Source organism: Elephas maximus, chromosome 25 (genome assembly GCF_024166365.1).
Source record: "Elephas maximus indicus isolate mEleMax1 chromosome 25, mEleMax1 primary haplotype, whole genome shotgun sequence".
NCBI classification, from domain to species: Eukaryota; Metazoa; Chordata; class Mammalia; order Proboscidea; family Elephantidae; genus Elephas; species Elephas maximus.
In genome coordinates this window covers 49,221,843-49,248,600 of record NC_064843.1, presented here as the reverse complement: position 1 = coordinate 49,248,600, position 26,758 = coordinate 49,221,843, and the positions used below count along the sequence as shown (strand labels likewise).

Genomic DNA, 26,758 nt, shown 5'->3' with positions numbered 1-26,758 from the left:
AAAATTCAACCAACCAAAAAACCCAGTGTCGAGTCGATTCCGATTCATAGCGACCCTAAAGGACAGAGTAGAACTGCCCCATAGAGTTTCCAAGGAGCACCTGGCAGATTTGAACTGCCAAGCCTTTAGTTAGCAGCCGTAGCACTTAACCACTACGCCACCAGGATTTCCAAACAGAATATCAAAAAATCATACATCATGATCATGTGGGATTCATACCAGGAATGTAAGAGTGGTTCAATGTTAGAAAATCAATGAATATGACCTACCACATAAATAAAACAAAGAAAAAGAATCACATGATCATCTCAATTGATACAGGAAAGACATCTGATAAAATCCAATACACTTTCTTCATAAAAACTCTTAGCAAAATAGGAATAGAAGGGAAATTCCTTAACATAGTTAAGGGCATGTATGCTAAACCCACAGCCAACATTATTCTCAATGAAGAACAACTGAGAGCCTTCCCCTTGAGAACAGGAATGAGTAAAAGTACGTCCACTGTCACCACTCTTATTCAATGTTGTACTGGAAGTCCTAGCCAGAGCAATAAGGAAAAAAGGGAAATGAAGTGTATCCAAATTGCAAAGGAGAAATAAAACTATCTCTATTCACAGGTGACATGACCCTATACACAGAAAATCCCAGAGATTCCATAAGAAAGCTACTGGCTGTAATAGATTCAGCAAAGTGGCAAATATAAGATCAACACCCAAAAATCAGCTGGGTTCCTTTACACTAACAAGGAGAACTCTGAAAAGGAAATCAAGAAAACAATACCATTTACAATATCCCCCAAAAGAATAAAATACCTAGTAATAAACCTAACCAGGGATGTAAAAGACCTATACAATGAAAACTACACAACACTACTGTAAGAAACTAAAAAAGACCTACATAAATAGAAGAACATTCTATGATCACGGACTGTGAAAATGTCAATACTACCCAAAGTGATCTATAGATACAATATAATCGGAACCAAATTCCAAATCATTCTTTTCTGATATGGAAAAACTAATCACCAACTTCATACAGAAAGGAAAGAGTCCCCAAATAGCCAAAGCAATGTTGAAGAAGAACAAGTAAGAGGCCTCACATTTCCTGATCTCAAAACATGCTATACAGCCACAGTAATCAAAACAGCCTAGTACTGGTTCAATGACAGACACATAGACCAATGGAGTAGAACAGAGAAGCCAGAAATAAATCTAAACATCTATGGTCAAAACCAAATATGTCTTGGAGGAAGTATAGCCAGAATGCTCCTCAGAAGCAAGGATGGCAAGATTTCACATCACAGACTTTGGACATGTTATCAGGAAGAATCAGTCCCCGGAGGAAGACATCACGCTTGGTAAAATAAAGGGTCAGCAAAAGAGGAAGACTCTCAGTGAGGTGGAAGGACACAGTGGCTGCAACAGTGGGCTCAAGCGTAACAACGATCATGAGGGCGGCACAGGACCAGGCAGCATTTTGTTCTGTTGTACACAGTGTCGCTATGAGTTGGAACTGACTTGACTGCACCTAACAAAAGCAACAACAACAAATCTGTGGTCAACTAATTTTTGACAAGGGAGCAAAGTCCATTCAATGGAGAAGAAATAGTCTCTTTAACAAATGCTGCTGGCAAAACTGGGTATCTATTTGCAGAAAAACGAAACAGGATCCATACCTCACAAAACCTACCTTAAAATGGATCAAAAACCTAAATGTTAAAGCTAAAACTATAAAGTTCCTGGAAAATAATGTAGAGGCAAAACTATGGGACCTAATTTTCTTTAGAAATAGATTATCAAATACAACTACAAATGCATGAACAACAGAAGATAAATTAGATAACTTGGACCTCCTAAAAATTAAAAACTTATGCTCATCAAAAGACTACCAAAAGAGTAAAAAGAGATCCTATACACATATCTGATAAGGGTCTCATCTCTCAAATATATAGAAAACTTCAACAACTCAACAACAAAAAGACACACAATCCGATTAAAAAATGGGCAAAGGACATGAACAGACACTTCTCCAAAGAGGACATTCCAGCAGCCAACAACACATGAAAAGATGCCTGTGATCATTAAGCATTAAAAACCAACTCAGAGTGAAGAATGAGCTTCTGGGATCCAGTAGACACACAAGAATATGTGGGCACGTCTGGAGGGGAGATTAGAGACCAGAGGGGGTCAGAAGCTGGCCGAATGGACACAAAAATAAAGAGTGGAGGGATGGAGTGTGCTGTCTCATTAGGGGGAGCACAATTAGGAGTATATAGAAAGGTATATATAAATTTTTGTATGAAAGACTGACTTCATTTGTAAACTTTCACTTAAAACACAATTAAAATTTTTTTTAAAAAAAGCAGAAAAAAAAAATCCCAACTCATAGCAACCCTATACGACAGAGTAGAACTGCCCCATAGGGTTTCCAAGGAGTGGATGGTGGATTCAAACAGCTGACCTTTCGGTTAGCAGCCGAGCTCTTAACCACTGTACCACTTAGAGAGCTCCAAAGCAAAAGTACAATGAGATACCATCTCACTCCCGCAAAAATGGCACTAAACAAACAAACAAACAAAAAACAAATGCTGGCAAGGTTGTGGGGAGATTGGAACCCCAATGCACTGCTGGTGGGATTATAAAATGGTACAACCACTATGACAAATGGTATGCCGCTTCCTCAAAAAGCTAGAAACAGAAACACCTTACAATCTGCAATCCCACTCCTAGGTATATATCCTAGGGATGTAACAGCAATGATACAAATAGACATACACACACCTATGTCCACTGCAGCATTATTCACAATAGCAAAAAGATGGAAACAACCTAAGTGCCCATCAACAGATGAATGGATAAAAAAATTGTGGTACATACACACAATGGAATACCATGCATCTATAGAGAGTAATAATGAGTTCTCAAGACATAACATGGATGAATCTAGAGGACATTATGTTGAGTAAAATGAGTCAATCACAAAAGGACAAATATTATATGATGTCCCTTTTATAAAAAGGCAAGAACAGGTACACATACAGAAAGCAACATTCTTTGGTGGTTGCCAGGGATGGGCAGGGGAATCACTTTTCTAGGTAGTAGACACTTGCTATTTTTGGTGATTGGAAAGGCAACAGCAAATGTGGGTAAAGTCTTGCACAAAGTGACCAAGGTAAATGTTGACACTAGGAAGTACAAAAGACTAAGGGATCTTTTTGGTAAATGCTATACCATACAATTTTTTTTTTTTTATACCATACACAATTTTGCAACAACAGTAACAACCAAAAAATATGTGCGTGGTTACATGTATATGTATAGGTATAGGTAAATACGTATACATACATGTGCCTAGGAAGGCATATGTGAGCATACGCATGTGTATGTATAGGCATATCGGTAGGTATATGTGTATACATATTTGTATGTGTTGCACATATATTCATATATATAATCAAGCACATACAGAGCACAGTTACAGATATTTCCTAGACATAATCAAACACCTCTCGGGATTGGTTTACTGGGTTTGAAGGTTTAGGACCATAGTCTTGTGGGACAACTCAGTCAACTGTCATAACATAGTTGACAAAGTTTACGTTCTACATCCTAATTTAGTGAGTAGCTTCTTGGGTCTTAAAAACTTGTAAGCAGCTATCTAACATACGATCATTGGTCTCTATTTGTCCACAGCAAAAGAGAAAGAAGGAAACCAAAGACACAAAGAAGAAACTAGTCTACAGGACTAACACTCCATAGGAACCACAGGCTCATCTATCCTGAGACCACAAGAAATATATGATGCCCAGCTACCACGACCAACCATTCTCACCAGGGACACAGTAGATGGCCCAGGAGAGAATGGGAGAAAAATGTAGAATCAAATTAAGTTCTTAAAAAACAACAGGCTTACTGGACTGGTAGAGACCAGAGGAACCCCGAGACTGTCGCCCTGAGACATCCTTTAAACTTAGAACTGAAACCATTCCCGGAAGCCACCCTTCAGTAAATAACAAACTGATTCATAAAATAAACAATATCAGCCGTGAGTACTGTGGTCTTTTAAAAAATCATCTATATAAGACCAAACAATAAATATTTACCCTAAAGCAAAGCTGAATGGGGCGGGGGGGGGGGGCGCGGGGCAGGGGCAGTGAACCTAGATTAATGGAAATGGAACAACCAGAATAATGAGAATGTTGACATATTACGAAAAACGTAACCAATGTCTTTAAACAAAATGTATAAACATCCTTAACGGGAACCTCATCTGCTATGTAAACTTTCACCAAAAACACAAGAAAATGTTTTTTTAAAAGATCAAATAGAGAAGAGAATCACCTAACTGATCCCAGGCAACTAACAGAATTATGAGAGATAATAAAATGGGTGGTGTTTTAAGCTACTAAATTTTAAAGTGGTTTTTAAGCATTAATAACCCATTGAACCCACTGCCATCGAGTTAATTCTGACACACAGTAGAACTACCCAATAGGGTTTCTAAGGAGCGGTTGGTGGATTTGAACTACCGACCTTTTGGTTAGCAGCCACGCTCTTAACCACTGCACCAATGGGGCTCCAAGCAGCAATAGATAACTAAAGCATTCTTCATTAGCAGTAACAGATTCCAGAAAACAACAGAAAAAATACCTAGAATTCTAAAAGCTAAGAAATACTAAATATCTATCTAGAGTAAGACCAAAACACATTTTTAGAAACCCTTACAGAAAAAAATACTAAAGAACATATAAACGCAAGAAACGATTGTAAGCAATGAAATATATATACACACACAGAAGTTTACTATGTTGGTAAATCTAAGTAGCTACTGACTTGGTTAAAACTGCTGTAATTTAACCATTTTGAATTTGTACTTAACACTAACATACAGAAAATATCCCAAAGAATAACCAATATATACAAAAGCATCTCCAAGACCTTTTCCTTACTATTGATCAATTCTTCTCATCTCCTGCACCATCACTCCTCACATATAATTCACCCACCCCCTATAGCTGGGAGGGTCTGAAACCCAGCCAACCAGGATAGAGAAAAGACACTTAAAAGAGGGAAACTAGAAAGGTAAGCCAGCCAAGAGAATTCTCTCTGGGCATCCACCTACGTACAGCATTTGTTAGCTACTATTTTACTTTGACTTTTTATCTGCTTTGCATAATCACAAGTCATATCATGGGCATGCAAAGTGCATGAGAATTTTTAACATTAAGGACCAAGTTATGACCAAAAGGTATCTTATAAAAGATTTTAAGCAAGGAACTCCTATAACCATATGAACTAGTAATTTTCTCATCCATTTCATTCTTAAAACACAAGTTTACGGTTTTCAATAGAATACCAAACTTAAAGAATAGAAAGAAGTTCAAAGCCTCATTTTTTAATTAACAAAGAACTCACTTATATTAGAAAATGATGAACCATTTTAAAGAAAGCTATTAAGTATTTACTTACTTTAACAGCAAATTTCTTAGTCGCCATGGCTTACTGATTCCAGCGTAATTACAAACCTTTAACAGAAGAAAAAAGAAAGTTATATGGAAATACATCAAAATTTGTTTCTATTTGGTCATTATATAGAAGAAAGGTTGGCTGAATAATTAAATATCAATAGGCATTTGCAAGACCAATGTTATGTATAATTATCCTCAACAAAATTGCTATAATGAAGTAGTAATCATAAAGCTGCCCACAAAAAAAGTCCAGGTCCTGATACCTTCACTAGTGAACTCTACCAAATGATTAAAGAAATATCAATACCAAACCTTCACAAACTCTTCAAAAAGAAAAGAAAGAAAGACTTCTCAAATCTTTATGACGCTAGTATTATTCTGATACGAAAACCAGACAAGGACATGAAAAGAAAATGACATACTAACATCCCTTACTAATACAGACACAAAATCCTTAACAAAATGCTAGCAAACCAAATCCAGCAATATAAAAAGGATTATACACCATGACCAAATTAGATTTATCCCTGGAATGCAAGGTTGGTTTAATATCTAAAAATCAACCAATATGCCATATTCACAGAATAAAAGAAAAAACAAAACATGATCATGCCAATATAAGCAAAAAAAAAAAAAAAATCATTTAACAAAACTGAATTCCTTTTATGATTAAAAAACATTCACCCGCTAAAAATAGAAAGGAATGTCCTCAATCTCATACAGAGCATCTAAGAAAAACCACAGCTAACATCATACTTGATGGTGAAAGACTGAATACTTTCCACCCTAAGCTCAGGAAAAGACAAGGATGTCTGGTCTCGCTACTTTTATTCAATATTGTATGCGGGCTCTAGCCAGGGCAAGTAGGGAAGAAAAAGAAATAAAGGGCATCTAGATTGGGAAGGGAGAGGTGAAACTATCTCTATTCACAAATGGCATGTTCTTGTATATACAAAATCCTAAAGAATCCACAAAAAAAAAAAAACTATTAAAATTAATAAATGAGTTCGACAAGGCTGCAGAATGCAAGATCAATATAAAAAGTCAACTGTACTTCTGTGTACCAGCAATGAACAATCCTAAGATTTTACTGTTTTCGGTGAGAGTTTACACAGCAAATTAGGTTCCCATTTGACAATCTCCATACAAACTGTTCAGTGACGTTAGATTTCTCACCACGTGCGACATTCCCTTTAATTGCTTTCTGATTCTGTTTCCAGTGCTCTAGTTTCCCTGTCCCCTTATCCCCTCGTCTTTGCTTTAGAGTACTTAATACAGATGTTTTGTTTTGTGTTTTAATTTTATTTGTTGTTTTGTTGTTGAGAATATATACGGCAAAACATACAATTCAGTTTCCACACGTACAATCAGTGACATTGATTACATTCTTTGAGTTGTATATTCTCATCCTCCTTTTCTGAGCTGTCTCTCCTCCATTAACATAAACTCACTGCCCCAAGTTTCCTATCTTTTTTTTTTCTTTCTTGCCTTTTTTAAATTGTGCGTTAAGTGAAAGTTTGCAATTCAAGTTAGTTCCTCATACAAAAATTTATACACACATTGTTATGTAACCCTAACTGTTCTCCCTATAATGTGACAGCACACTCCTCTTTTCCACCCTGGATTTCCCATGTCCATTCAACCAGCTCCTTTCCCTTCTTGCCTTCTCATTTCGCCTCTGGACAGGAGCTGCCCATTTAGTCTCATTTTTTATCTACTTGAGCTAAGCAGCACTCTCTTCACCAGTACCATTTTATTCTTGTAGTCCAGTCTAAAAACTAATCTTTGTCTGAAGAGTTTGCCTTAGGAATGGTTTCAGTTCTCGGCTAAGAGAGAGTCCAGGGGCCATGCCTCTGGGGTCCCTCCAGTCTCAGTCAGACCATTACGTCTGGTCTTTTTACTAGAATTTGAGTTCTGCACCCTAGTTATCTCCTGCTTCTTCAGGGACTCTCTGCTCCATTCCCCGTCAGAGCGTTCACTGGTGGTAGCCAGGCATCATCTAGTTCTGCTGGTCTCAGGCTGACGAAGTCTCTGGTTTATGTGTTTCTTTCTGTCTCTTAGGCTAATATTTTCCTTGTGTCTTTGGTGTTCTTCATTCTCCTTTGCTCCAGATGGGTTGGGAATCCTATCTAACCTTTTGAGTTGCAGTTGTCAATTTGATCCCATATAGATAGTTCTTAAAAAAGCATAGTGCTCAAGGCATTTTTTCCTAGGTACACTACACTACTGTTTTCATTTAAGAAGAATTCAGGAGATATTTTTTATTTAAGGTTTAAAGATTATCTCAGGGCAGCAATTTCAGGGGTTCACCCAGCCTCCACGGCTCCAGAAACTTTTTCAGAAATTTGGGATTCTGTACTGCATTTTTCCTCTTTTGATCAGGAGTCTTCTATAGAATCTTTGATCAAAACATTCAGTAATGGCAGCTGGGCACATCTACTTCTTCTGCTCTGCTAGTAAAGGAGGCAGTTGTTCATAGAAGCAATTCGCCACAAGTTCCATTTCCTCCTCCTATTTCCTCCTCTCCATCTTCCTCTGCTGCTCCAGGCAGAGACCAGCTGTTGTGCCTTGGACAGCCGCTTGCAAGCTTTTAAGACCCTAGGTACCAGGCAACAAACTAGGAAGTAAAATAGAAGCACTGAACATATTAGGCCAGTTAACTAAGATGTCCCATGAAACCATGACACTAAACCTCCACATCAAGGAACTAAATTCCATGAGATGTTTGGTTGTATATAAGCAGTCTCAGCAATTACTTTTTTTTTTGTCATTGTTGTAAATATGTTTATCACACAACTTTTGCCAATCCAACTTTTTACAGGTATACAATGTATTGACAGCACTTAAAATAACCAGCTGTGCAACCTTACTCCTTAATCAATGTCATTTTTCATTACCATAAACTGAAACGCAGTACTCATAAACAATAACCCCCCTTTCCCTCGCCCTCATGCACCTGGTAAACACTAACAAACTTTGGTCTCTACATATTTGCCTTTTCTTGTTCTTTCATTGAAGTGAGATTATACAGTATTTGTCCTTTTGTGGCTGACTTATTTCACTCAGTATAATGTCTTCAAGCTTCAACCAAATCGTAGCATGGCTGAATTTCTCCTAGTGGCTGAGGAGCATTCCACTGTATGTTGTACCACATTTTCTTTATTCATTCATCTGTTGATGGCTATGCAGGCTGTTTCCACCTTTTGGCTATTGGGAATAGTGCTGCAATGAACACTGGTGTACAAGTCTCTGAGTCTCTGCTTTCAAGTCTTTCGGGTATACACCTAAGTGTGGAATTGCTGGGTCATATGGTAGTTCTTTTAGTTTTTTGACGAACTGCCATTTTGCACTCCTACCTACAATGCATAAGGTTTCCAATTTCCCCACATCCTCACCAACATTTGCTATTTTCTATTTTTTTTTTTAATTTTAGCTATCCTAGTGAGAATGAAGTAGTATCTCATGGTGGTTTTGATATGCATCTCTCTGATGGCTAATGACATTGAGCATTTTTTCACGTGTTCGGTGGCCATCTGAATGTTCTTTTGGTGAAATGTCTGTTCAAGTCCTTTGCCCATCTTATGATTGGGTTATTTATCTTTTTGTTAAGTTGCCAAAGTTTTATGAATATTTTGATTATTAGATTCTTATCAGATATATGATTTCCGAAGATATTCTCCCAGTTGGTAGCTTATCTTTACTTGATTGGTAGTCTTTTCATGAACAAAGGTTTTTAATTTTTATGAGGTCTCATTGATTTTGTCATTTGCTATGTGTGCTTTTATTAGATAATCCATTATTAAAAACTAGGCCTAACAGCAAGAGAAATGGAAATTTATGTTCCCATAAAATCTGTACATGACTGTTCACAGCAACTTTATTCATAATAGCCAAAAACTAGAAACTCAGATGTCCACCAGTGGGTGGTGACTGATTAAACAAACTGACACACACATACCATGGAGTATCACTCAGCGATAAAAAGGAATGAGCTATACAAACAACTTAGATGGATATCAAGGAAATTATATTGAGTGCAAAAGTCAGTCACAAAAGGGCACATAATGTAAGATTCCATTCATATAACATTCTCGAAATAACACAATTATACATGTGAAGGGCAGATTAATAGTTGCCAGGGGTTAAAGTCAGGGACAAGGGTGTATGGCTATAAAGGGGTGGCAGGAGGAAGACTGTGGCAATGAGAAAGTTCTTTATCTTGATTATGGTAGTCATTACACGAATCTACACACGTTATAAAACTGCCCAGGAACACACACAGATAAATAAATGCATGTAAAACTGGTGAAATCTGATAAGCTCTGTGAATTGTCCTAATATCTACTTCCTGGTTTCGATATTTGCACTATAGTTATGGAAGATGTTGCCATTGAGGGAAACTGAGTGAAGGGTACACGAGACCTTCCTGTACAGTTTTTGCAAATTCCCGTGAGTCTACGATTCAAAATAAAAAATTAATCTTTTATTTTTGTCAAAAAAATTAAAACTTTGTTCTATAAAGAAATGGGGGATGCAGGACAGTCACAAATGGGGAGAAGCTATTTGAAAGATACATAACCAGCAAAGGACAAGTATTCAAAATAAAATAAATAGAAAAATTGGCAAAGGTGGTGCCTCAAGCAAGGTGCCTCTGTCTCCAAGCCAAGTCTCAGCAGGTCTGGCAATAGGGTGGGCTGGGGAAGGAAAGGTGGGAGAGGGTCCATTCCTGTTTCTTTGATCCCTGAGGCACGGCACAGGTAGGCATCAAAAGTTTGCTGACTTTAGAGTACTGACATTACTAAATTAGAGGTTACTGACTGGGTTAATTTCCATTTCTTAAGATTGATACTCCTTTATCTAATGCATGTTTAGACAGACAGATTAGACAGACAGATTTAGGTACACAGATGGACGCCACTGAGTCAATTCTAACTCATAGTGGCCTCACGTACAACAGAATGAAACTTTGCCTGGTCCTGCGTCTTCCTCACAATTGCCAGCATGTTCTAGTCCATCATTGTGGCTATTGTGCCAATTCATCTCACAGAGGGCCACCACACCCTCACTGGCCCTCTACTTCACCAACATGATGTCCTCCTACTGTGACTGACTGACCCCTCCTGATGACGTGTACAAAGCAAGGGAGTTGGACAATGCTCTGGTGCGATCCACGAGGTCTTCAGTGAAAAATTTTGGAAGTAGATCACCAAGCCTTTCTTCCCAGTTTGTCTTAGTCTGGAAGCTCCACTGAAGCCTGTCCACCATGGGTGACCCTACTGGTATTTGAAAAAACGGTGGCATAGCTTCAAACATCACAACAGCATGCAAGCCACCACAGTACAACAAACTGACAGACGGCTGATGGAATGCATCCGTACTGTCCCCAAATCCCAAATTTCACATTAAGCCTTTTAAAAGTCCAAAGTACTCTGGACCTATTTCCATATATAGATAGCACTTAAGTTTTCATGTACCATGCTGCCAAAGTTGAAAGAGTTGTAATTCATATATACACACAGAAAGATCTAAAAGTCTTTTGTATTGAAAATAATGGGCAACAGATCAGAGGTAGGTTGAAGTTTAGGCCTTAAATGGGAGTTTTTCAGTATGTAATTCTTTTAATTTAAAATACTGATTGTAGCATTCGCTTTAATGGAAAAGATATTCTTAGCCTCGGTATTGAGTTTTGAATCTGGGAACATCACAAGGCTTTTCTAAACTTGTTTTACTGACCATTAAAGAAGCAAATGTGCATCTTAGACCATTACTTTCCTAGGCCCTCAGAGTTGCTTTTAGGGGACACCAGCAAGCTCAGGGCCTGGGGTTTAAAGCATAAACGTTAAAAAGCCTTGTTCCCAGAGCTGTCAGTTCAGTCTAAATTCAGTGGAATTATTTTGTTGCCTATTTTTAAGAAGTTCAGGACAATCTCCAGAAAGACCGATTTCCCAAATATCTGAAAGCATAATTTACATAAGCATGCTGAAAAGTTAAAAGTATATTATAAATCTTGCAAATAATGTCTCAACCTCTATTCGACATTCTTGAACCCACTTTTCTGGACTGAAAACAGACACACTTTCACAAAGAGGAGCCTCTGATGGCATATGTATGATCCCACCAAAATCATGTGTGCATGCGTGTCTTTAGTGGGGAGGGGAAGAAAAATTAATTTGAGGAGGGAATGGAAGTAGATTAAATGATCATCACATGACTGTCCTGTCATTTAAATACAAAGCAGAGATAAACTCTAATAAAGAAAGCCAATGACCTTCTAGATTATTCTGTGGGAAAATCCAAGGCACTCTGAAATCCACATTTGTCTTCCCTTTAGTGTTCCTGGCCTGTGTCATAACCCAAAGCAACTACTTCAGATTAAAAAGACCAGAAATAATTGTTGGGCTTCTAACCTCCGGATTTCAAATTTTATCTAGAAAATTATTATACTTATAACAATAGAAGGAAGATAATGCAAGTGACAGAAAAATTAGGACTTTTTTTCTTCTTTGCCTTTACATGTGGGTCAGATATTGAAATTCTTGGTCAAAATTAAATCCATGGAAGAGCCCACCTTTTACGCACTCTACACCCTTAACCCAGTCCGAAAAAGCCAAAAAACAAACCACTGCTGTCGAGTTGATTTTGACTCATAGCGACCCTATAGGACACAGCAGAACTGCTTCATGGCATTGCCAAGGAGTGCCTGGTGGATTCGAACTGCTGACCTTTTGGTTAGCAGCTGCAGCTCTTAACCACTATGCCACCAGGGTTTCTTTAACCTAGTCAGCTGATTCTTAATCTAGACCCCCTCTTCCTGCCCCACCCACAGAAAACTGCCTCAGACCCTGCTTAAAATGCTTCATCAATAACTACTGGTTTCCAGTTCACCTTCACGGGGGCGGGGGGGGGGTGGGGGGGAGGACTTCTGATAATCATTACCGCAATGTCTTAAAACCTAATCTTTCCAGTACAAAAACTATAGGATGGAGACAGATTGCTGGTTGCTAAGGACAGAGGGGTGGGCGTGGGTCATGACAAAGGGGCAGCAGGAGGGAATTTGGGGAGGGTGAGGGAGCTGTCCTGTATTCTCATTTAACAGCGGTTTTTTTTTTTTTATGGGACTTGATGCACTCATCAAAATTAATGAGGCCAACAAGACTGAATTTTACTCTACATATATTTAAAAACAAATTTTTAAAAATCCCCCCTCCAAAATCCAATCTTTTCAAGCTAGAGACAAAATCAAAATAGTGGCACAAGTGAACTTTTTAAGTGTCCAAAATATTGCAACAGTGGTAGTCTATATACTATCTTATAAGTAACACAAGTCAAATTCAATTTTCGTTACCAGTGCCTATTTATTCAGGCACAAAATGCCATACCGTAATAACTACTAGGCACTGATTTCCTATAAACCAAAACCAAACCCTTTGCCGTCTAGTCGATTCCGACTCATGGCGATCCTATAGGACAGGGTAGAACTACCCCATGGGGTTTCCAAGGAGCGCCTGGTAGATCTGAACTGCTTTTAACTAGCGTAGCCCTTAACCACTACACCAGCAGAGTTGCCCATTTTTCTGTAACAGAAGCAAAAAGACTGTGGAAATGTACATAAAACAACACAAAATGTAAGTGGCACTCTCTGTCTACTGACAAAAGGGAGTTTTAGGACATTTCAGGCTTGGCTTTACAGATTCCACTTTGCTGCCTAATAAGCAGGTTTCTTCATGCACGTGAATTATTGTTCTCAATCCCTAAAAAGCAATGTATAAATAGTAGACTTTAAAGATTTAAGGCAGCTTAAAACGATTAGGCATTTACACACTAAGACATAAAATCCACTAAAAAGGCAATGCATGCATTCCGCACTTAAAATAAGTCATAGGATATTTTACTTAGAAAACATTAATCTGTAAATCACACCAAAGGCAAACGTGAAGCCTCAATACACACAGGTTTTACCACTGTCACCTCCTGGTTTCACCGTATACAGGAGGTTTGGCCACCAAATAATTACTTTTTTTTTTTTTTCCTATTTAGATAAGCTGGGTAAGAATAAAAGAATGTGAAAATGAGCACTGTTAAAACAAAAACAGCCCAAATGCCCATCAGCTGGTGAAATGTACAAACTATGGTATATCCACACAATGGAATACTAACCAGCAATTAAAGAGAAAGGAACTATCAATATTTGCAATAACAAGGATTTGTTGTTGTTAGGTGCCCTCGAGTCAATTTCGACTCACAGGGACCCCATGTGACAGAGCAGAACCCTTCCACAGGGTTTTCTAGGTTAGGTGGGTTCAAACCACCAGCCAAGCTCTTGATCAGCAGCCAAGCACTTAACCGCTGCACCACCAGGGCTCCTAACAACATCCGTAGCTCTCAAAACAATTAAGAGGAGTGAAAGAAAAAACAAAAACCAAACTCACTGCCATCAAGTTGATTCCGACTCAGAGCGACCCTACAGGACAGAGTAGAACTGCCCTGTAACCAAAGATGGGCTGGTGGATTTGAACTGCCAACCTTCTGGCTAGCAGCCAAACAATTAACCACTGCGCCAAGAAGCCAGACTCAAAAAAAAGAAAGCACATACTGTAATACTCCATTTAGATGAAAATCTAGGAAATGCAGACTTATCTAGTGACAGAAAGCAGACCTGTGGTTGCCTGGAATACAGCGGCCCAAGAAAGAGATTAAAACGGGGAAAGAGAAAACTTTTGGGATTAATGGATACGTTCATTATCTTGATTGTAGTGATGGTTTCACCGGTGCATACGTGTTAAACCATGTCAAATCATATACTTTAAATATGTGCAGTTTACTGTATGACAGCTGTATCTCAATAAGGCTGTTTAGAAAAAAAAAAGAGACCATATTAAAAAAAAAAAAAAAAAACCATCTTCCTGACCTGGTATATTGTTTAGACTATCCTCTCTCCCAAATGAGAGATGTACTGAAAAGTTACAGAACTGCATACCTTTCCTGATAGTGATTTGCATGCATGAACAATCCTTAATAATCCAAAGATTTAATTATAATAAATAGTGTTAGTTAACATTCACGCAGCTGCGACTATGTGCTAGGCACAGTTCTAAGCACTTTTCTGGCACGATTAACTTATCCTACCATCAAATCAATCCTGTTTTACAAATGACGAAACTGAAGCACAGAATGGTTAAGTAATTTGCCCAGAGTGACACAGCTGGTCAATGGAGAAAATAGGGTTTGAACGCAGGGACTCTGGCTCTTGCCTACCATCCTCTCCTGCTGCATGTAAGATACCAAACCAAAAAAACCAAACGCAGGGCCGTCGAGTTGATTCCGACTCACAGAGACCCTACAGGACTGAGCAGAACTGCCCCATAGGGTTTCCAAGGAGTGCCTGGTGAATTTGAACTGCCGACCCTTTGGTTAGCAGCCATAGCACTTAACCACTATGCCACCAAGGTTCCCCGTGTAAGATACAGTATGTGAAAATCAGAACAATGAATATTATGCTTATAAAATACTTCCTTACATTCACAGAATATAAAGTATTTTAGTGATAGAATTACCAATACTCACACAAGACTAAATAAACAAAAGTGTCCAACAGTCTTTTTGTTCCAGTCAGAGGAAGGACAGACAGACATGATAGACAACTTGCTTAGGACACAGAACAAATAAATGGCAAGTTACTGGGAAGCTGGTTCATCACATTCCCAGTCCAATTCTCTTTGTTGCCTTCAAATTCCTAGTCATTTAAAGTAAAACCATGAGGGGGAATGTCTCAGTCATCTCGTGCTGCCATGACAGAAATACCACAAGAGGATGGCTTTAACAAAGGGAAATTTATTTTCTCACGGTCTAGTAGGCTACAAGTCCAAATTCAGGGCAATGGCTCCAGGGGAGGGCTCTCTCTCTCTGTCGGCTCTGGAGGAAGGTTCCTTGTCCTCCATCTTCCCCTGGTCAAGGAGCTTCTCAGGCGCAGGGACCCCGTGTCCAAAGCACGCACTTTGCTCCTGGTGCTGCTTTCTTGGCAGTATGAGGTCCCCAACTCTCTGCTTGCTTCCCTTTCCTTTTATCTCTTGAGAGATAAAAGGTGGTGCAGGCCACACCCCAGGGAAACTCCCTTTACCTTGGATCAGGGAGCTGACCTGAGTAAGGGTGGTGTTATAATCCCACTCTAATCTTCTCAACATCAAATTACAATCACAAAATGGAGGACAACCACATATGGCCAAATTGATACACCCATTTTGGGGGGGACATAATTCAATCCATGACAGGGAGGAAAATCCACATGACGACAAGTAAAAAATGTAAGTCATTTGCTGTTCTTTCAAATACCTTTCTGGCTCCTTAATTCCATCCAGTGTCTCCACGCCTGCTGATCCTACTCAGCCCTCAGTCTTTTTTAAAACTCTCCAGGCAATTTTCCTGTGCAGCCAAGGTTGAGAACTCCAGATTTAGATTTCTCAATGAGAAAAAGCAAGGAGACATGAAAAGCTGTGGTAAACCATGGACCAAGGTTTTCTAAGATGATACCGAATTGCTATCTAAATGCAGGCTTTTGAGTCCACGCTTTAATAAATTAATAGAATATGCACAGAAGATAGTAAAAAGAAGGGAGGAAAAGTAAACTTTTTTTACAATGTAAACTTTACAAAAAAAATCAACTCCATTTTCAATGTTTTCGGTAACAGAAACTACATAAAAATATGCTGGATTGGCAAATTCTCAATTTTTTAGAATGCGAAAAGGGTACCTGGACCTCACGGTGGTAGGCTAAAAATGTCCACTGTATTTAATATACGTAATAAACTGATCATACATTGTGAATCCAGTTAAGAAGCACAGGTTGGGAAGAGGCAGGCTTTCTCTCAGTCCATGCCCTAAGTCAGTGTTTCCCAAACTTCAAGGGGCAAAGGAGTCACCTGGGGGAGATTCTGACTCAGCAGGTCTGGGATGGGGACTGAGACTGCGTTTCTAACAAGCTCACAGGTGATGCTGATGCTTCCAGTCTGGAGATCAACTTTGAGCAACAAGGCCCTAAACAACGTGTAAAACTGGCCAATAAACCTACAACTGTACCTGTTGTTGCTGGGTGCCATAAAGTTGAATCCGACTCACAGTGACCCCATGTGACAGGGTAAAACTGACCCATAGGATTTTCTTGGTTGTAATCTTTACATAAGGGAACCACCACATCTTTCTCACGCAGAGCTGCCTGGGTGAGTTCAAACGCTATCCTTTCATGAGCAGCTGAGCACTTAACCATTATACCACCTGGGCTCCTTCCAACTCTATCTAGGACCCAAAAAAGACGTGTCAATACAATTTATTCCTACAGCAGGGGAAAAAAGGGAGGAGGGAGGATAGGGAAAGAAGAAAGCAGAGTGCTTGTTTGTATAGGGAATGCTAAGAATGATAGAACACTGTTACTTGCCCCAACCTAGCTGTTGAGGTCACAGTTAAGATGAAAGGCGTTTTTGTTGTTATTTTTTAAGTTTACTGCTTCCTCCCTATGACTTGGCATACATTAAACCAGCTTCCACTGAGTCACTTCAGACTCACGGTGACGTCATGTGTATCACAGTAGAATTATGCCTGGCACAGTTACAGCCACATAAATGTTAATTATGTAGAACTATGCTTCACAGAGGAAGCCCTGGTGGCGTAGTGGTTAAGAGCTACAGCTGCTAACCAAAACATCACAGTTCAAATCCACCAGGTGCTCTTTGGAAACCCTGTGGGGCAGTTCTATTCTGTCCTACAACGTTGCTATGAGTTGGAATCGACTCGATGGCAGTGGGTTTAGTTCTGGGTTTTTTTTTTTTTTGGTGCTTCACAGAAGGAGCCCTGGTGGCGCAGTGGTTAAAGCCATCCACTGCTAACTGAAAGGTCAGTGGCTGGAAACCACCAGCAGCTCCGTGGGAGAAAGATGTGGGAGTCTCTCTCAGTAGAGATTTACAGCCTTGGAAACCCTATGGACTCGATATGAGTCACAATCCACTCCACGGCAATAGGTTTGTTTTGGGGGTAGCACTTCACTGGGTTTTCAATGGTTGATTTTTCGAAAGCAGATGGCCAGGACTTTCTTACAAGGCGCCGTCGGGTGGATTCAAACCTCTAGTATTTCCATTAGCAGGCAAGCACCTTAACTGCACCACCCAGGGACTTCCAGCATGCATTAAGCCCCATCGCCGAAACCCGTTGCCAGACTCATAGCGACCCTATAGGACAGAGTAGAACTGCCCCATAGAGTTTCCAAGGAGTGCTTGGTGGATTTGAACTCCCAACCTTCTGGTTAGCAACCGTAGCTCCTAACCACTACCCCACCAGAGTTTCCATGCATGCATTAGGTATTCAATAAAAGTGGTGAATAAATAAACGAATGAATAGAAAGTATATACGCACACAAACTGTATTTATGTCACATGCCAAAAATGTCTAGGAGGACATCTATATTTATCATATGGATGCAAGCAGACATAGCTTGATATAAATACCTGGCCCGTTCATTATATTTCACTTGGTCCTTAAAAAAAAAAGAATTTTCCGGACTACTACCTCCACTTTAAAGCTCAGGCTTCCTAGATCCTTATATTTAACAACGTTTTAGCTATTTGAAAACAGTGAAGAGAGACGGAAGCAGGGAGAAGAATTTGGGAAAGACTCAAAAATTAAAGCAAAAAAAAAAAAAACACCTCAGAGGGTCGGGGAGGAGATGGGGAAACAGGTCAAGTGAAGGAACTCTTCAGGTTGTTTGAAGCCCCATGTTCTTACCTATGATGGTGGCAGGGTTTGGGTTCGGGCTTTTATTTGTTTTGTTACTATCCACGGTGACTGAAGAGTAGTAGTACCTGCAGGGTAGGCTCTCAAGCCAACCTTCAGCAGCTTTAGGTACTCTGGCTTCCAGCTCATTTCCCTTTCTCAGGGCGGCCCCGCGCGTTTGGGAACGTTGCCGCTGCCCAGACAAAAAATGATCTCGGCAGCTTCCCTTTTCGCTTGAAGCCACAACCAAGATTTAAGATGGCGACGAAACAGACAAGTGGGACCTGGATAGCGCCAGGAACTTGCCCAAAAGAAACATGGCCTCCGTTCATAACCTCACGGCTTTCAAACTGGGCCCAAAACAAAAATGGCGACAAAGGCCAATTTTTAAGAGCTTGTTAACGCTATGAATGTGATTGACAGGTGACGAATCTCGGTTACCCACAGTACTGAACCGCTGAAATAATAGAAAGGAAAACAATAAATAAATAAAACGCAACATTTCCGTGGTTCAAAGTGCTTTCGGACACCGGAAAAATACTACCATAAAAACCATTAAAAAAACCCATAAGGATGGACAATAATTCTCAATGCGGAGGATCTCTGAAAACGCAGGAAGGGAAGTATAGTTGGCTTTCATAATGCCGGATAAATTAAAAAAAAAAGTTGCCGTGGAAACATAACTTCCTCCTTTTTTTTTTTTAATGGTAGAGAATAAAAACGTTTCCTCGAACCATAAAGCAGAAGAGAGAGCGCCGCGGAAATTGTCTAATTTGTGAAAGGCACCGAGTTAGAGAACTTCCGACGTCTCCGTAAGCCCCCCACAGGACGACCTGAAGGCAGTAGCATTCAGCGCGACCGGCTCTCACTGCGCATGTCCGAGCTCCAGCCCGATCCAGGGACGTTAAAACGGTTAATTTTTTTTTTTTCTTCCTGGGTTTGGAGGCAGCCTCAGAGGAAGGCGGGGCTCAGCGACAAGTCAGTGGCTTTGTGATTGGTCGAGTACCAGAGGACGAAAAGCGCGCCTAGCAATGGTCGGCTATCGTTTCATTCAGTCAACAAATACCTCTTGGGAGCGCACCATAAGGTAGGCGTTGTGTCCTGAAGAGCCGATTTGCTATATTAGTTTAAGTTTTCAGTTTCAACAATTTGCTGACTTGGACCTCGGCAAACTCTGCCCTTCCAGATCCTCCCCTTAGTTCGGGTCACGGCCCGGCCCCTAATACCCCGCCTTCGTTCCCTCAGAGCTTCGCCGAAAGCCTGGAGGAGCGGAATCGGAGCGGGTTCGGCGCCCGCGGCAAAGCTGCGCATGCTCCGCCTCCCAGCGCCGGGCGCGATTTGCCGGGATCGGCGGCGGCCACAACGTAGGGCTCGGCTGCGACCTGCTGGCGGTGGCGCCCTGGAGAGGCAAGGCGGTTGGTGGGCAGGTGAGAGCTCTGAAACCTCAGGTGGCAAAGCTAGCTTTCTTCTCGGCCGCAGGGGGGAAAGGCGGGGCTCGTAGGTGCCTCCAACGCCCGGCTCAGGAAGGTCGCCGGTGTCCTCACTGAAGGATATTTGGAGGCGGGGACGTGGAGGCTGGCTCGTTAGGAGGCGAAAGACGTGCTTTAAAGTCGCTCTGTGCAGTAAATCCTAGCTGATGAAACGGATGTGGATGGCGAGAAGGTGTTCTGTCTGCACCCGCACTGGGTGAAGTAGATTTAGTCAAGGCACCGATGGCACCTGCGCTGCCAAGTTGTGGCTGGACACTGTGACTCGTCGGCGCTCCAGTCACCTCCTCTACTGGGAGGGCAGGCCGTATACCTGTTTCTCTCTGGGAGGGCGCCCTGTGTGTATACCCGAGGCAGGCTAGGAGCGGGGGCCACCCCGGACGTGGAGCTGGTCGCCAGAACGTTGATCATGCCAACTTGTGAAAGCAGAAACGGGACTCACAGGGCTTTTGACTTTTTGGGGGATCGTAATTCTTTTGAGATTAAGGAGACCTTTTGAGGTCGTGTTCATCCTCCCCCCACATGGAGCCATCCCAGCTTCTGTTGCTACGGGGGGCGATGTTTCATCTCACATCTGCCCTCAATACCTCAATACCTGCAATTTTCATCCATCTATTTTTTTTTATTCATTAACTTCATCAATTAATCTTTCTAATTTTCTGTGTTGAGTTAGTAGATACATCAGTGAACAAGATAGCCATGGTCCCTGACCTTGTGGAGCTTATATCTTAGTGATGGGAGAAGAAACAATAAATAGATAAATGAATGAAATGTTTCCAGATTGTCCCAGGTTTGGTTTCTGGGAAGCAGACTGAGGAGATTTGTGTGCAGGACGTTTATTTCCCACTGCCACAGAATGGATTCCGACTCATAGTGACCCTATAGGCAGAGTAGAACTGCCCCATCGAGTTCCCAAAGCTGTAAATCTTTTCAGAACCAAATTGCCACATCTTTCTCCCATGGGACGGCTGGTGGGTTAGCAGCCAAGCGCCTAAACCACTGCACCACCGAGGTTCCTTAGGACATTTCCTAGGGAGGACTTTTTTGGATTGGAAACCCTGGTGGTGTAGTGGTTAAGTGCTACAGCTGCTAACCAAAAGGTTGGCAGTTCGAATTCACCAGATGCTCCTTAGAAACTCTATGGGGCAGTTCTGCTCTGTCCTATTGGGTCCCTATAAGTCTGAATCAACTCTACGGCCACGGGTTTTTTTTGGGATCACCTGTGGAAGGAAGAAGGAAGCAGGATTGGGCACACAGAAAAGTTGCGCTGCATTGCAGACTCAGGAAGGCCTCTGCCAACCCGTGGAGCTGGGATGGCCCTTCAGAGGTGTCCCAACTTGGAGTGAGCCAGGCCTTATACCCATTGCCCCAGAAGAAGTGTATTTCACTTTTCGCCTCTCTTCAACCAAGACTGTCCTAGAGGGAGCTGACAGCTGTGGGCTGTCTCAACACTCTTAGCAGCTGGGGAAATAAGTCCTTTGTTTTTAAGGTGGATCAGGGTGGCACATCACAGCATTCACTATAAAGGTAGATGAGGCTTTGAAGGAAATAAATAGATGTGCTAGAGAATGATAGGGCGGAGAAACTTTAGGTTGGGTGCCCAGAGAAAGGCTGTCTGAGTAGATGACATCACAGCCAAGAGCTGAAGGATAAAAATAGCCACCCTGTACAGGAGGAAGGGAGCCTACCACTTTCTGTTAGGTCCTAGGGATATAGCAGTGAGACAAATCACATGGCTCCTACCTTTGTCATAGTGGGTGGCAGTTATTAGTTTTTATAGATACTAACTCACTGCTGTAGCTGAAGAAACCGGAGTAAATAAAAATTATTTCAGGCTAGTTCAGAGAAAGGTAAAGGAGAAAATGAGAGGTACGGTTTTGAAAATGAGTCAACTTGATAAAGGCTTTTAATCTACACAGCGTTTTTCTTTTGCTCTTATACCATATTTAGTCACATTACATTAGGATTGTGCTTTTTTCTCAAGAGTGTATTCTCCTTGAGGACGGGAACCTGGCCTTATCAGCCTTGGTAGTTCTCCCTCTAGAGCCTAATATCCAGCTAGCACGTAACAGACACTCAGTAAGCATTTGAATAACATGAATCTCACACATATTTGAAGTGAAAATCGATAAACCCTAAATGATGTAAAGGAGTCCCTGGGTGTCGCAGAAGGTTAAGTGGTTCAACAACTAATCGAAAGGTTGGTTTGAACCCACCCAGAGGTTCCTCAGAAGAAAGGCCTTGTCGTCTGCTTGAAAACCCTACCAAGTACAGTTCTATTCTGCATACACAGGGTCTCCATGAGTCAGAATTAACAACACCTGGGTTTTGGTTTAAATGATATAAACACTGTATACATTATTGTATTTCGATCTGGCTTTCCAGTAGTTTCCGGTCCTGTAAGTTATAAACTAACATTAGTCACACTACCAGGTACTAAGCGATTTATCTGTTTACACACACACTTTCTATTTTTCTCCACCTTCTTCCCCCCCCCCACCACTGTATATATGTGTGTATACACACTGTAAGGAGCGGTTAAACGCACAGCTCCCAACCGAACGGTCAGTGATTCAAACCCACCAGTGGCTCCACAGTAAAAAAGACCTGGTAATCTGCTCCAGATTACAACCTAGGAAGCCCTATGGGGCAGCTCTGCTGGGCCCTCTAAGATTGTTCTGAGTCAGAATCCACTCAGTGGCACAGTACAGCGTATGTTTTATATATATTTGTGGGACAAATGCCTTGCTTTGGCCCTTTGACTGGTTTCAGAAAATAACCTGAGCAATCAGGATGTCTTTGTTTTCCAAATGAGCCAGGCAAGTAGGGACTACACAGGCCTCATACCTAGAGAGCTAGGGAATAGAAGGAAGCCTAACATAATGCATATTCATTAACCGGATAGATCATAACTATGCATTAAGGGTCAGGTCACACATATTTGTTGAGGTCCCAATGACTAGGGGACCTGCGACCTTGGAGCACTCATTTTGGGGGTCTCGTGGATTGGCAAGAACATCTATGCACAGGAGAGGGCGCAGCATGTCCCTGAGGACAATGGCGGCCTCCTGGTGCCATTAGTTTCTCAAAGCCTCTGCTCTTAAGCAACCAACAACATTTCTGAAAATACGGTTCAAGTTTCACTCATACTAGGACTGTCATATTTAATCATTTGGCAACTCTAACTTTATTAACAGATACCAGAAGCAAGCATGAAATTTATTCTCACTCTGTTTGCTGGTTTGCTGTGTCCTTGAGCCCTCCTATTTACTTCATGATTAGCTTTCCCGAAACTGAGTTTAGGAACTTGATGTTATCTATGCTGTAACATCCTGGGGTCTCATTATAGATCCACCCTACCAAACCAGAGTAGAACTGCCTCATAGCATTTCCAAGGCTGTAAATCTTTAAGGAAGCAGGCTGCCACTCTTTCTCCCATAGAACAACTGGTGGATTTAAACTGCAAACCTTCTGGTTAGGAGCCAAGCTCTTTAACCACTCCACCACCAGGGCTCCTCAGAAATACCCTACCTAATCAAAATGTGAGCACCAAAGACCTCAGGACCCCTTTCATAAGAATCCAATTTTTTTTTAATCTATACTAAAACTGCCCAAAGGAATAGGCGTCCTTTATAGAGACCACTTCCCTGAGTCTGGGGCATCTTTCCAATCCTCTCCTGTTATTGTTACAATCCAGGTAGACTCTAGTAATTTTTTATTTTGAAATAATAATAATAAAAACAATCACTGAACCCAGACTAAGTGTTAGATATTGTGGTAACTGCACAAGTTACCTTGTCACGTGGAAGTCATTACTCTCACTTTACAGATGATGGGATTGAGGCACAGCAAGGTTAAGTGAATAAGAAAGAAGAAGAATTGGCATATTCGAATTGTGGTGTTGGCGAAGAACATTGAGTATACCGTGGACTGCCAGAAGAACAAACAAATCTGTATTGGAAGAAATAGAGCCAGAATGCTCCTTAGAAACAAGGATGACGAGACTACGTCTCATGTACTTTGGACGTGTTATCAGGAGGGACCAGTCCCTGGAGAAGGATATCATGCTTAGTAAAGTAGAGGATCAGCGAAAGAGAGGAAGACCCTCAACAACATGGAGTGACACAGTGGCTCCAATGGTGGGCTCAAGCATAGCAGCGATTGTGAGGATGATGCAGGACCAGGCAGTGTTTCGTTCTGTTGTGCATAGGGTCTCTGTGAGTCAGAACCAACGGCACCTAACAACAGCAAAGGTTAAGTGAGTCATCCAGGGTCATCCAGCCAGTTGTAAAGTGGTAGGTGGAAGCTTAAACCGCAGGCAGTCTCGTCCTCAGCCCATCCCCAAATTCACTACACGGCAGTACATTCTTACTAAAATGATTTACCGTGCTTTACTTTTTAAAAACTGGAAGGCTGCTAACCGAAAGATTGGCGGTTTGAACCCCCAGCAGCCTGCTTCCGTAAAGATTTCAGCCTTGGAAACCCTGTTGGGCAGTTCTGCTCTGTTCTATGGGATCCAACTATGAGTTAGAATCAACTCGGTGGCAATAGGGTGGCCATGAGGAGGGGTTATGTAAATAAATGTTGAAGCCTAACGGTAAGATTTGGTGACTGACGTGATGAGGAGTGTGAGGAAAAGGGCAGAGTCCACTCTATCCAGATGTCTGAGTTGAGTGGCTTGGTATAGATAGTGCCCGTATTAACCAAACAGGAATTACAGGAGGAACAGCAGTGGGGGAAGAGAGGACCCATTTTTTTATGTAATGAGTTTAGACTGTGGGGACAAGCAGGTAAAGTGACAGTGTCACTCTGATATGTGGGTCTAAAGCAGAGAGGAAGATGCAGGAGTCATTAGTGATTGCACTTTAACAAAAGCTTGCAGATGTGGAGTCTATCCTGGGAAGAGCACACAGAAGAGGACCAGGAACACTTCTGTGGTGAGGAAGAATAGGTGAGTAAAAACTGAGGGGCCATTAAAGGAGACGACAGAGGACCAGAGAAGAGTCCTAGAAGTCAAGGTCTTAAAAGAGTTTCATGAAAGCATTAAAAGGCCTCAGAGAGATCAAGTAAGAGGTGGGATCAGTGGTCTTTATATTGAGCCAGGGCAGTTTCCATGGAGAATGGAGCAAAAGCAGATTTTTGTTGTTAGGTGCCAGCGAGTTGGTTCCAACTCATAGCAACCCCGTCTACAGCAAGGAGACGCTGCCTGGTCCTGCCCCATCCTGACAATGACTGTGTTTGAGCGCATTGTTGGAGCTACTGTGTCAGTCCATCTCGTTGAGGGTCGTCGTCTTTTTCGCTGACCCTCTACTAAGCATGATGTCCATCTCAAGAGTCTGGCCACCCCTGATAACATGTCCAAAGTAAGTGAGACAAAGGCTTGCCATTCTCACTTCTAAGGATCATTCTGGCTGTACTTCTTCCAAGACAGAGTTGTCAGTATTATCATAAGAGAAAAGGCCTTAGACAGTTTCAGTAAGCTGCAGCAGGTATCACAGTCACAAGAACTGAGTTAATTGTTTAACATTTTGTGTAATGTTCTTTTCATGATTAAATTTTATTTAGTGGAAGTTCTTTAAAAATTACTTTTTTTTTTTTTTTCTTTTCAAATACTCTTGAGCGGAGCAGCAGTGAAGACATGGGAGGAATAATGTACCTTGCACTGTGTCCAAAAGAACAGCAGATGGCGCCAAGCAAGCCCCAAACCCCACCCGCCACTGTGGAATCAATTCCGATTCATAGGGACTCTGTAGGAGAGTAGAACTGCCCCATAGGGTTTCCAAGGCTGTAATCTTTATGAAAGCAGACTGCCACATCTTTTCCCCATGGAGTGGCTGGTGGATTCGAATCACCAGCCTTTTTTGTTAGCAGCTGAACTGTTAACCACTGTGCCACGAGGTCTCCATTTAGCTTGAAGGGTAATACATTGTAGTAAGCCTGTCAGAAGCCTTAATGTTAGAAATTGAAGAGGTAGTTATCTCTGAAATGCAAATTGCTGGGGGTGGCAAGATGGCGTGGGGTGGTGTTGAAGCTGTCCTATACAGAGTAATGCCTTAAAGAGTTTTTGTGGTCTGACGTATATATCTCAGTGTTTTCATTTCTTGGCTTTTATGTGTGCTAAGAATGAATATGACATCTGTAATACTCAACAGCAGTGGGTTTTTTGGTTATAACAAGCTTCTTCTGTTCATTAATCTTTTGCTGTTCATTTGATACTAAGAACTAAGCCAAATAAAACTGAACCAAAATTAGCCCAGACCAAACCCATTGCCATCAGGTCGATTCTGACTCATAGCAACCCTAAAGGACAGAGTAGAACTGCCCCATAGGGTTCCAAGGAGCACCTGGTGAATTTGAACTGCCAATTTTTTGGTTAGCAGCTGTAGCTCTTAACCGCTGTGCCACCAGGGGTTCCAAAAATTAGCCCAGTTAATCACAATTGTTAGTAAGTCACTGTCTTAGTTTCTTAGTACTGCTGTAACAGAAGTATCACAAGTGGGTGGCTTTAATAGACAGATACTTATTTTCTCACAGTTGAGAAGGCTAGAAGTCTGAATTCAGGGCACCAACTCTAGGGGAAGGCTCTCTCTGCTCTGGGGGAAACCCTTGTCTCAACTTCTCTAGCCCCAGGGTTCCTTGGTTCCTTGGTGACCTCCACATGACATCTGTCCTTCCCCTGTTTGTGCTTCTTTGCTCTGTGTTGCTCCTTTGTCACTCTGAGCGCTTAGGTTTAGGATACTCCCTACACTGATAGGTTTGTTCACGTAACAAAGAACCCTGTTTCCAAATTGTATACATCCAAAGGTATAGGGGTCAGAATTCCAACACATATTTTGTAGGGGAGGGGGGACACAATCAAATCTATAATCATCATGGATATATTTTTTGGAGGATATAGACTCTTTTTCTCTGATTTTGGAGAAAATGTTAGGATACCGCTGTCAGTCTCTTAATATACCTCACGTGAAAATAAGAACTTGCCAGACATGATGTTAATATGTCATTTTAAAAGAATGCTAGTTCCATCTTGCTGGGTAGAGATGGA

General features: G+C 41.3%; 1 protein-coding gene across 4 annotated transcripts in view; it reads right to left on the bottom strand.

Annotated features, from left to right (window-relative positions):
• SLX4IP (SLX4 interacting protein) overlaps positions 1-18,718 on the bottom strand; it is a 244,489-nt gene extending 225,771 nt beyond the window's left edge. Inside the window, exons 1-2 of one of the 4 annotated variants that reach the window (XM_049869899.1) lie at positions 18,239-18,718; positions 5,472-5,527 (exon numbers count right to left, since the gene is read on the bottom strand). In XM_049869899.1, the coding sequence (XP_049725856.1) occupies positions 5,472-5,498 (27 nt within the window). In that variant the 5' untranslated portion in view covers positions 5,499-5,527; positions 18,239-18,718. Of the gene's footprint in view, positions 1-5,471; positions 5,528-18,238 lie in introns of those variants that run through there. The other 3 variants (XM_049869901.1, XM_049869898.1, XM_049869897.1) reach the window with 3 other exon arrangements.
• Between the last annotated feature and the right edge of the window lie 8,040 nt (positions 18,719-26,758).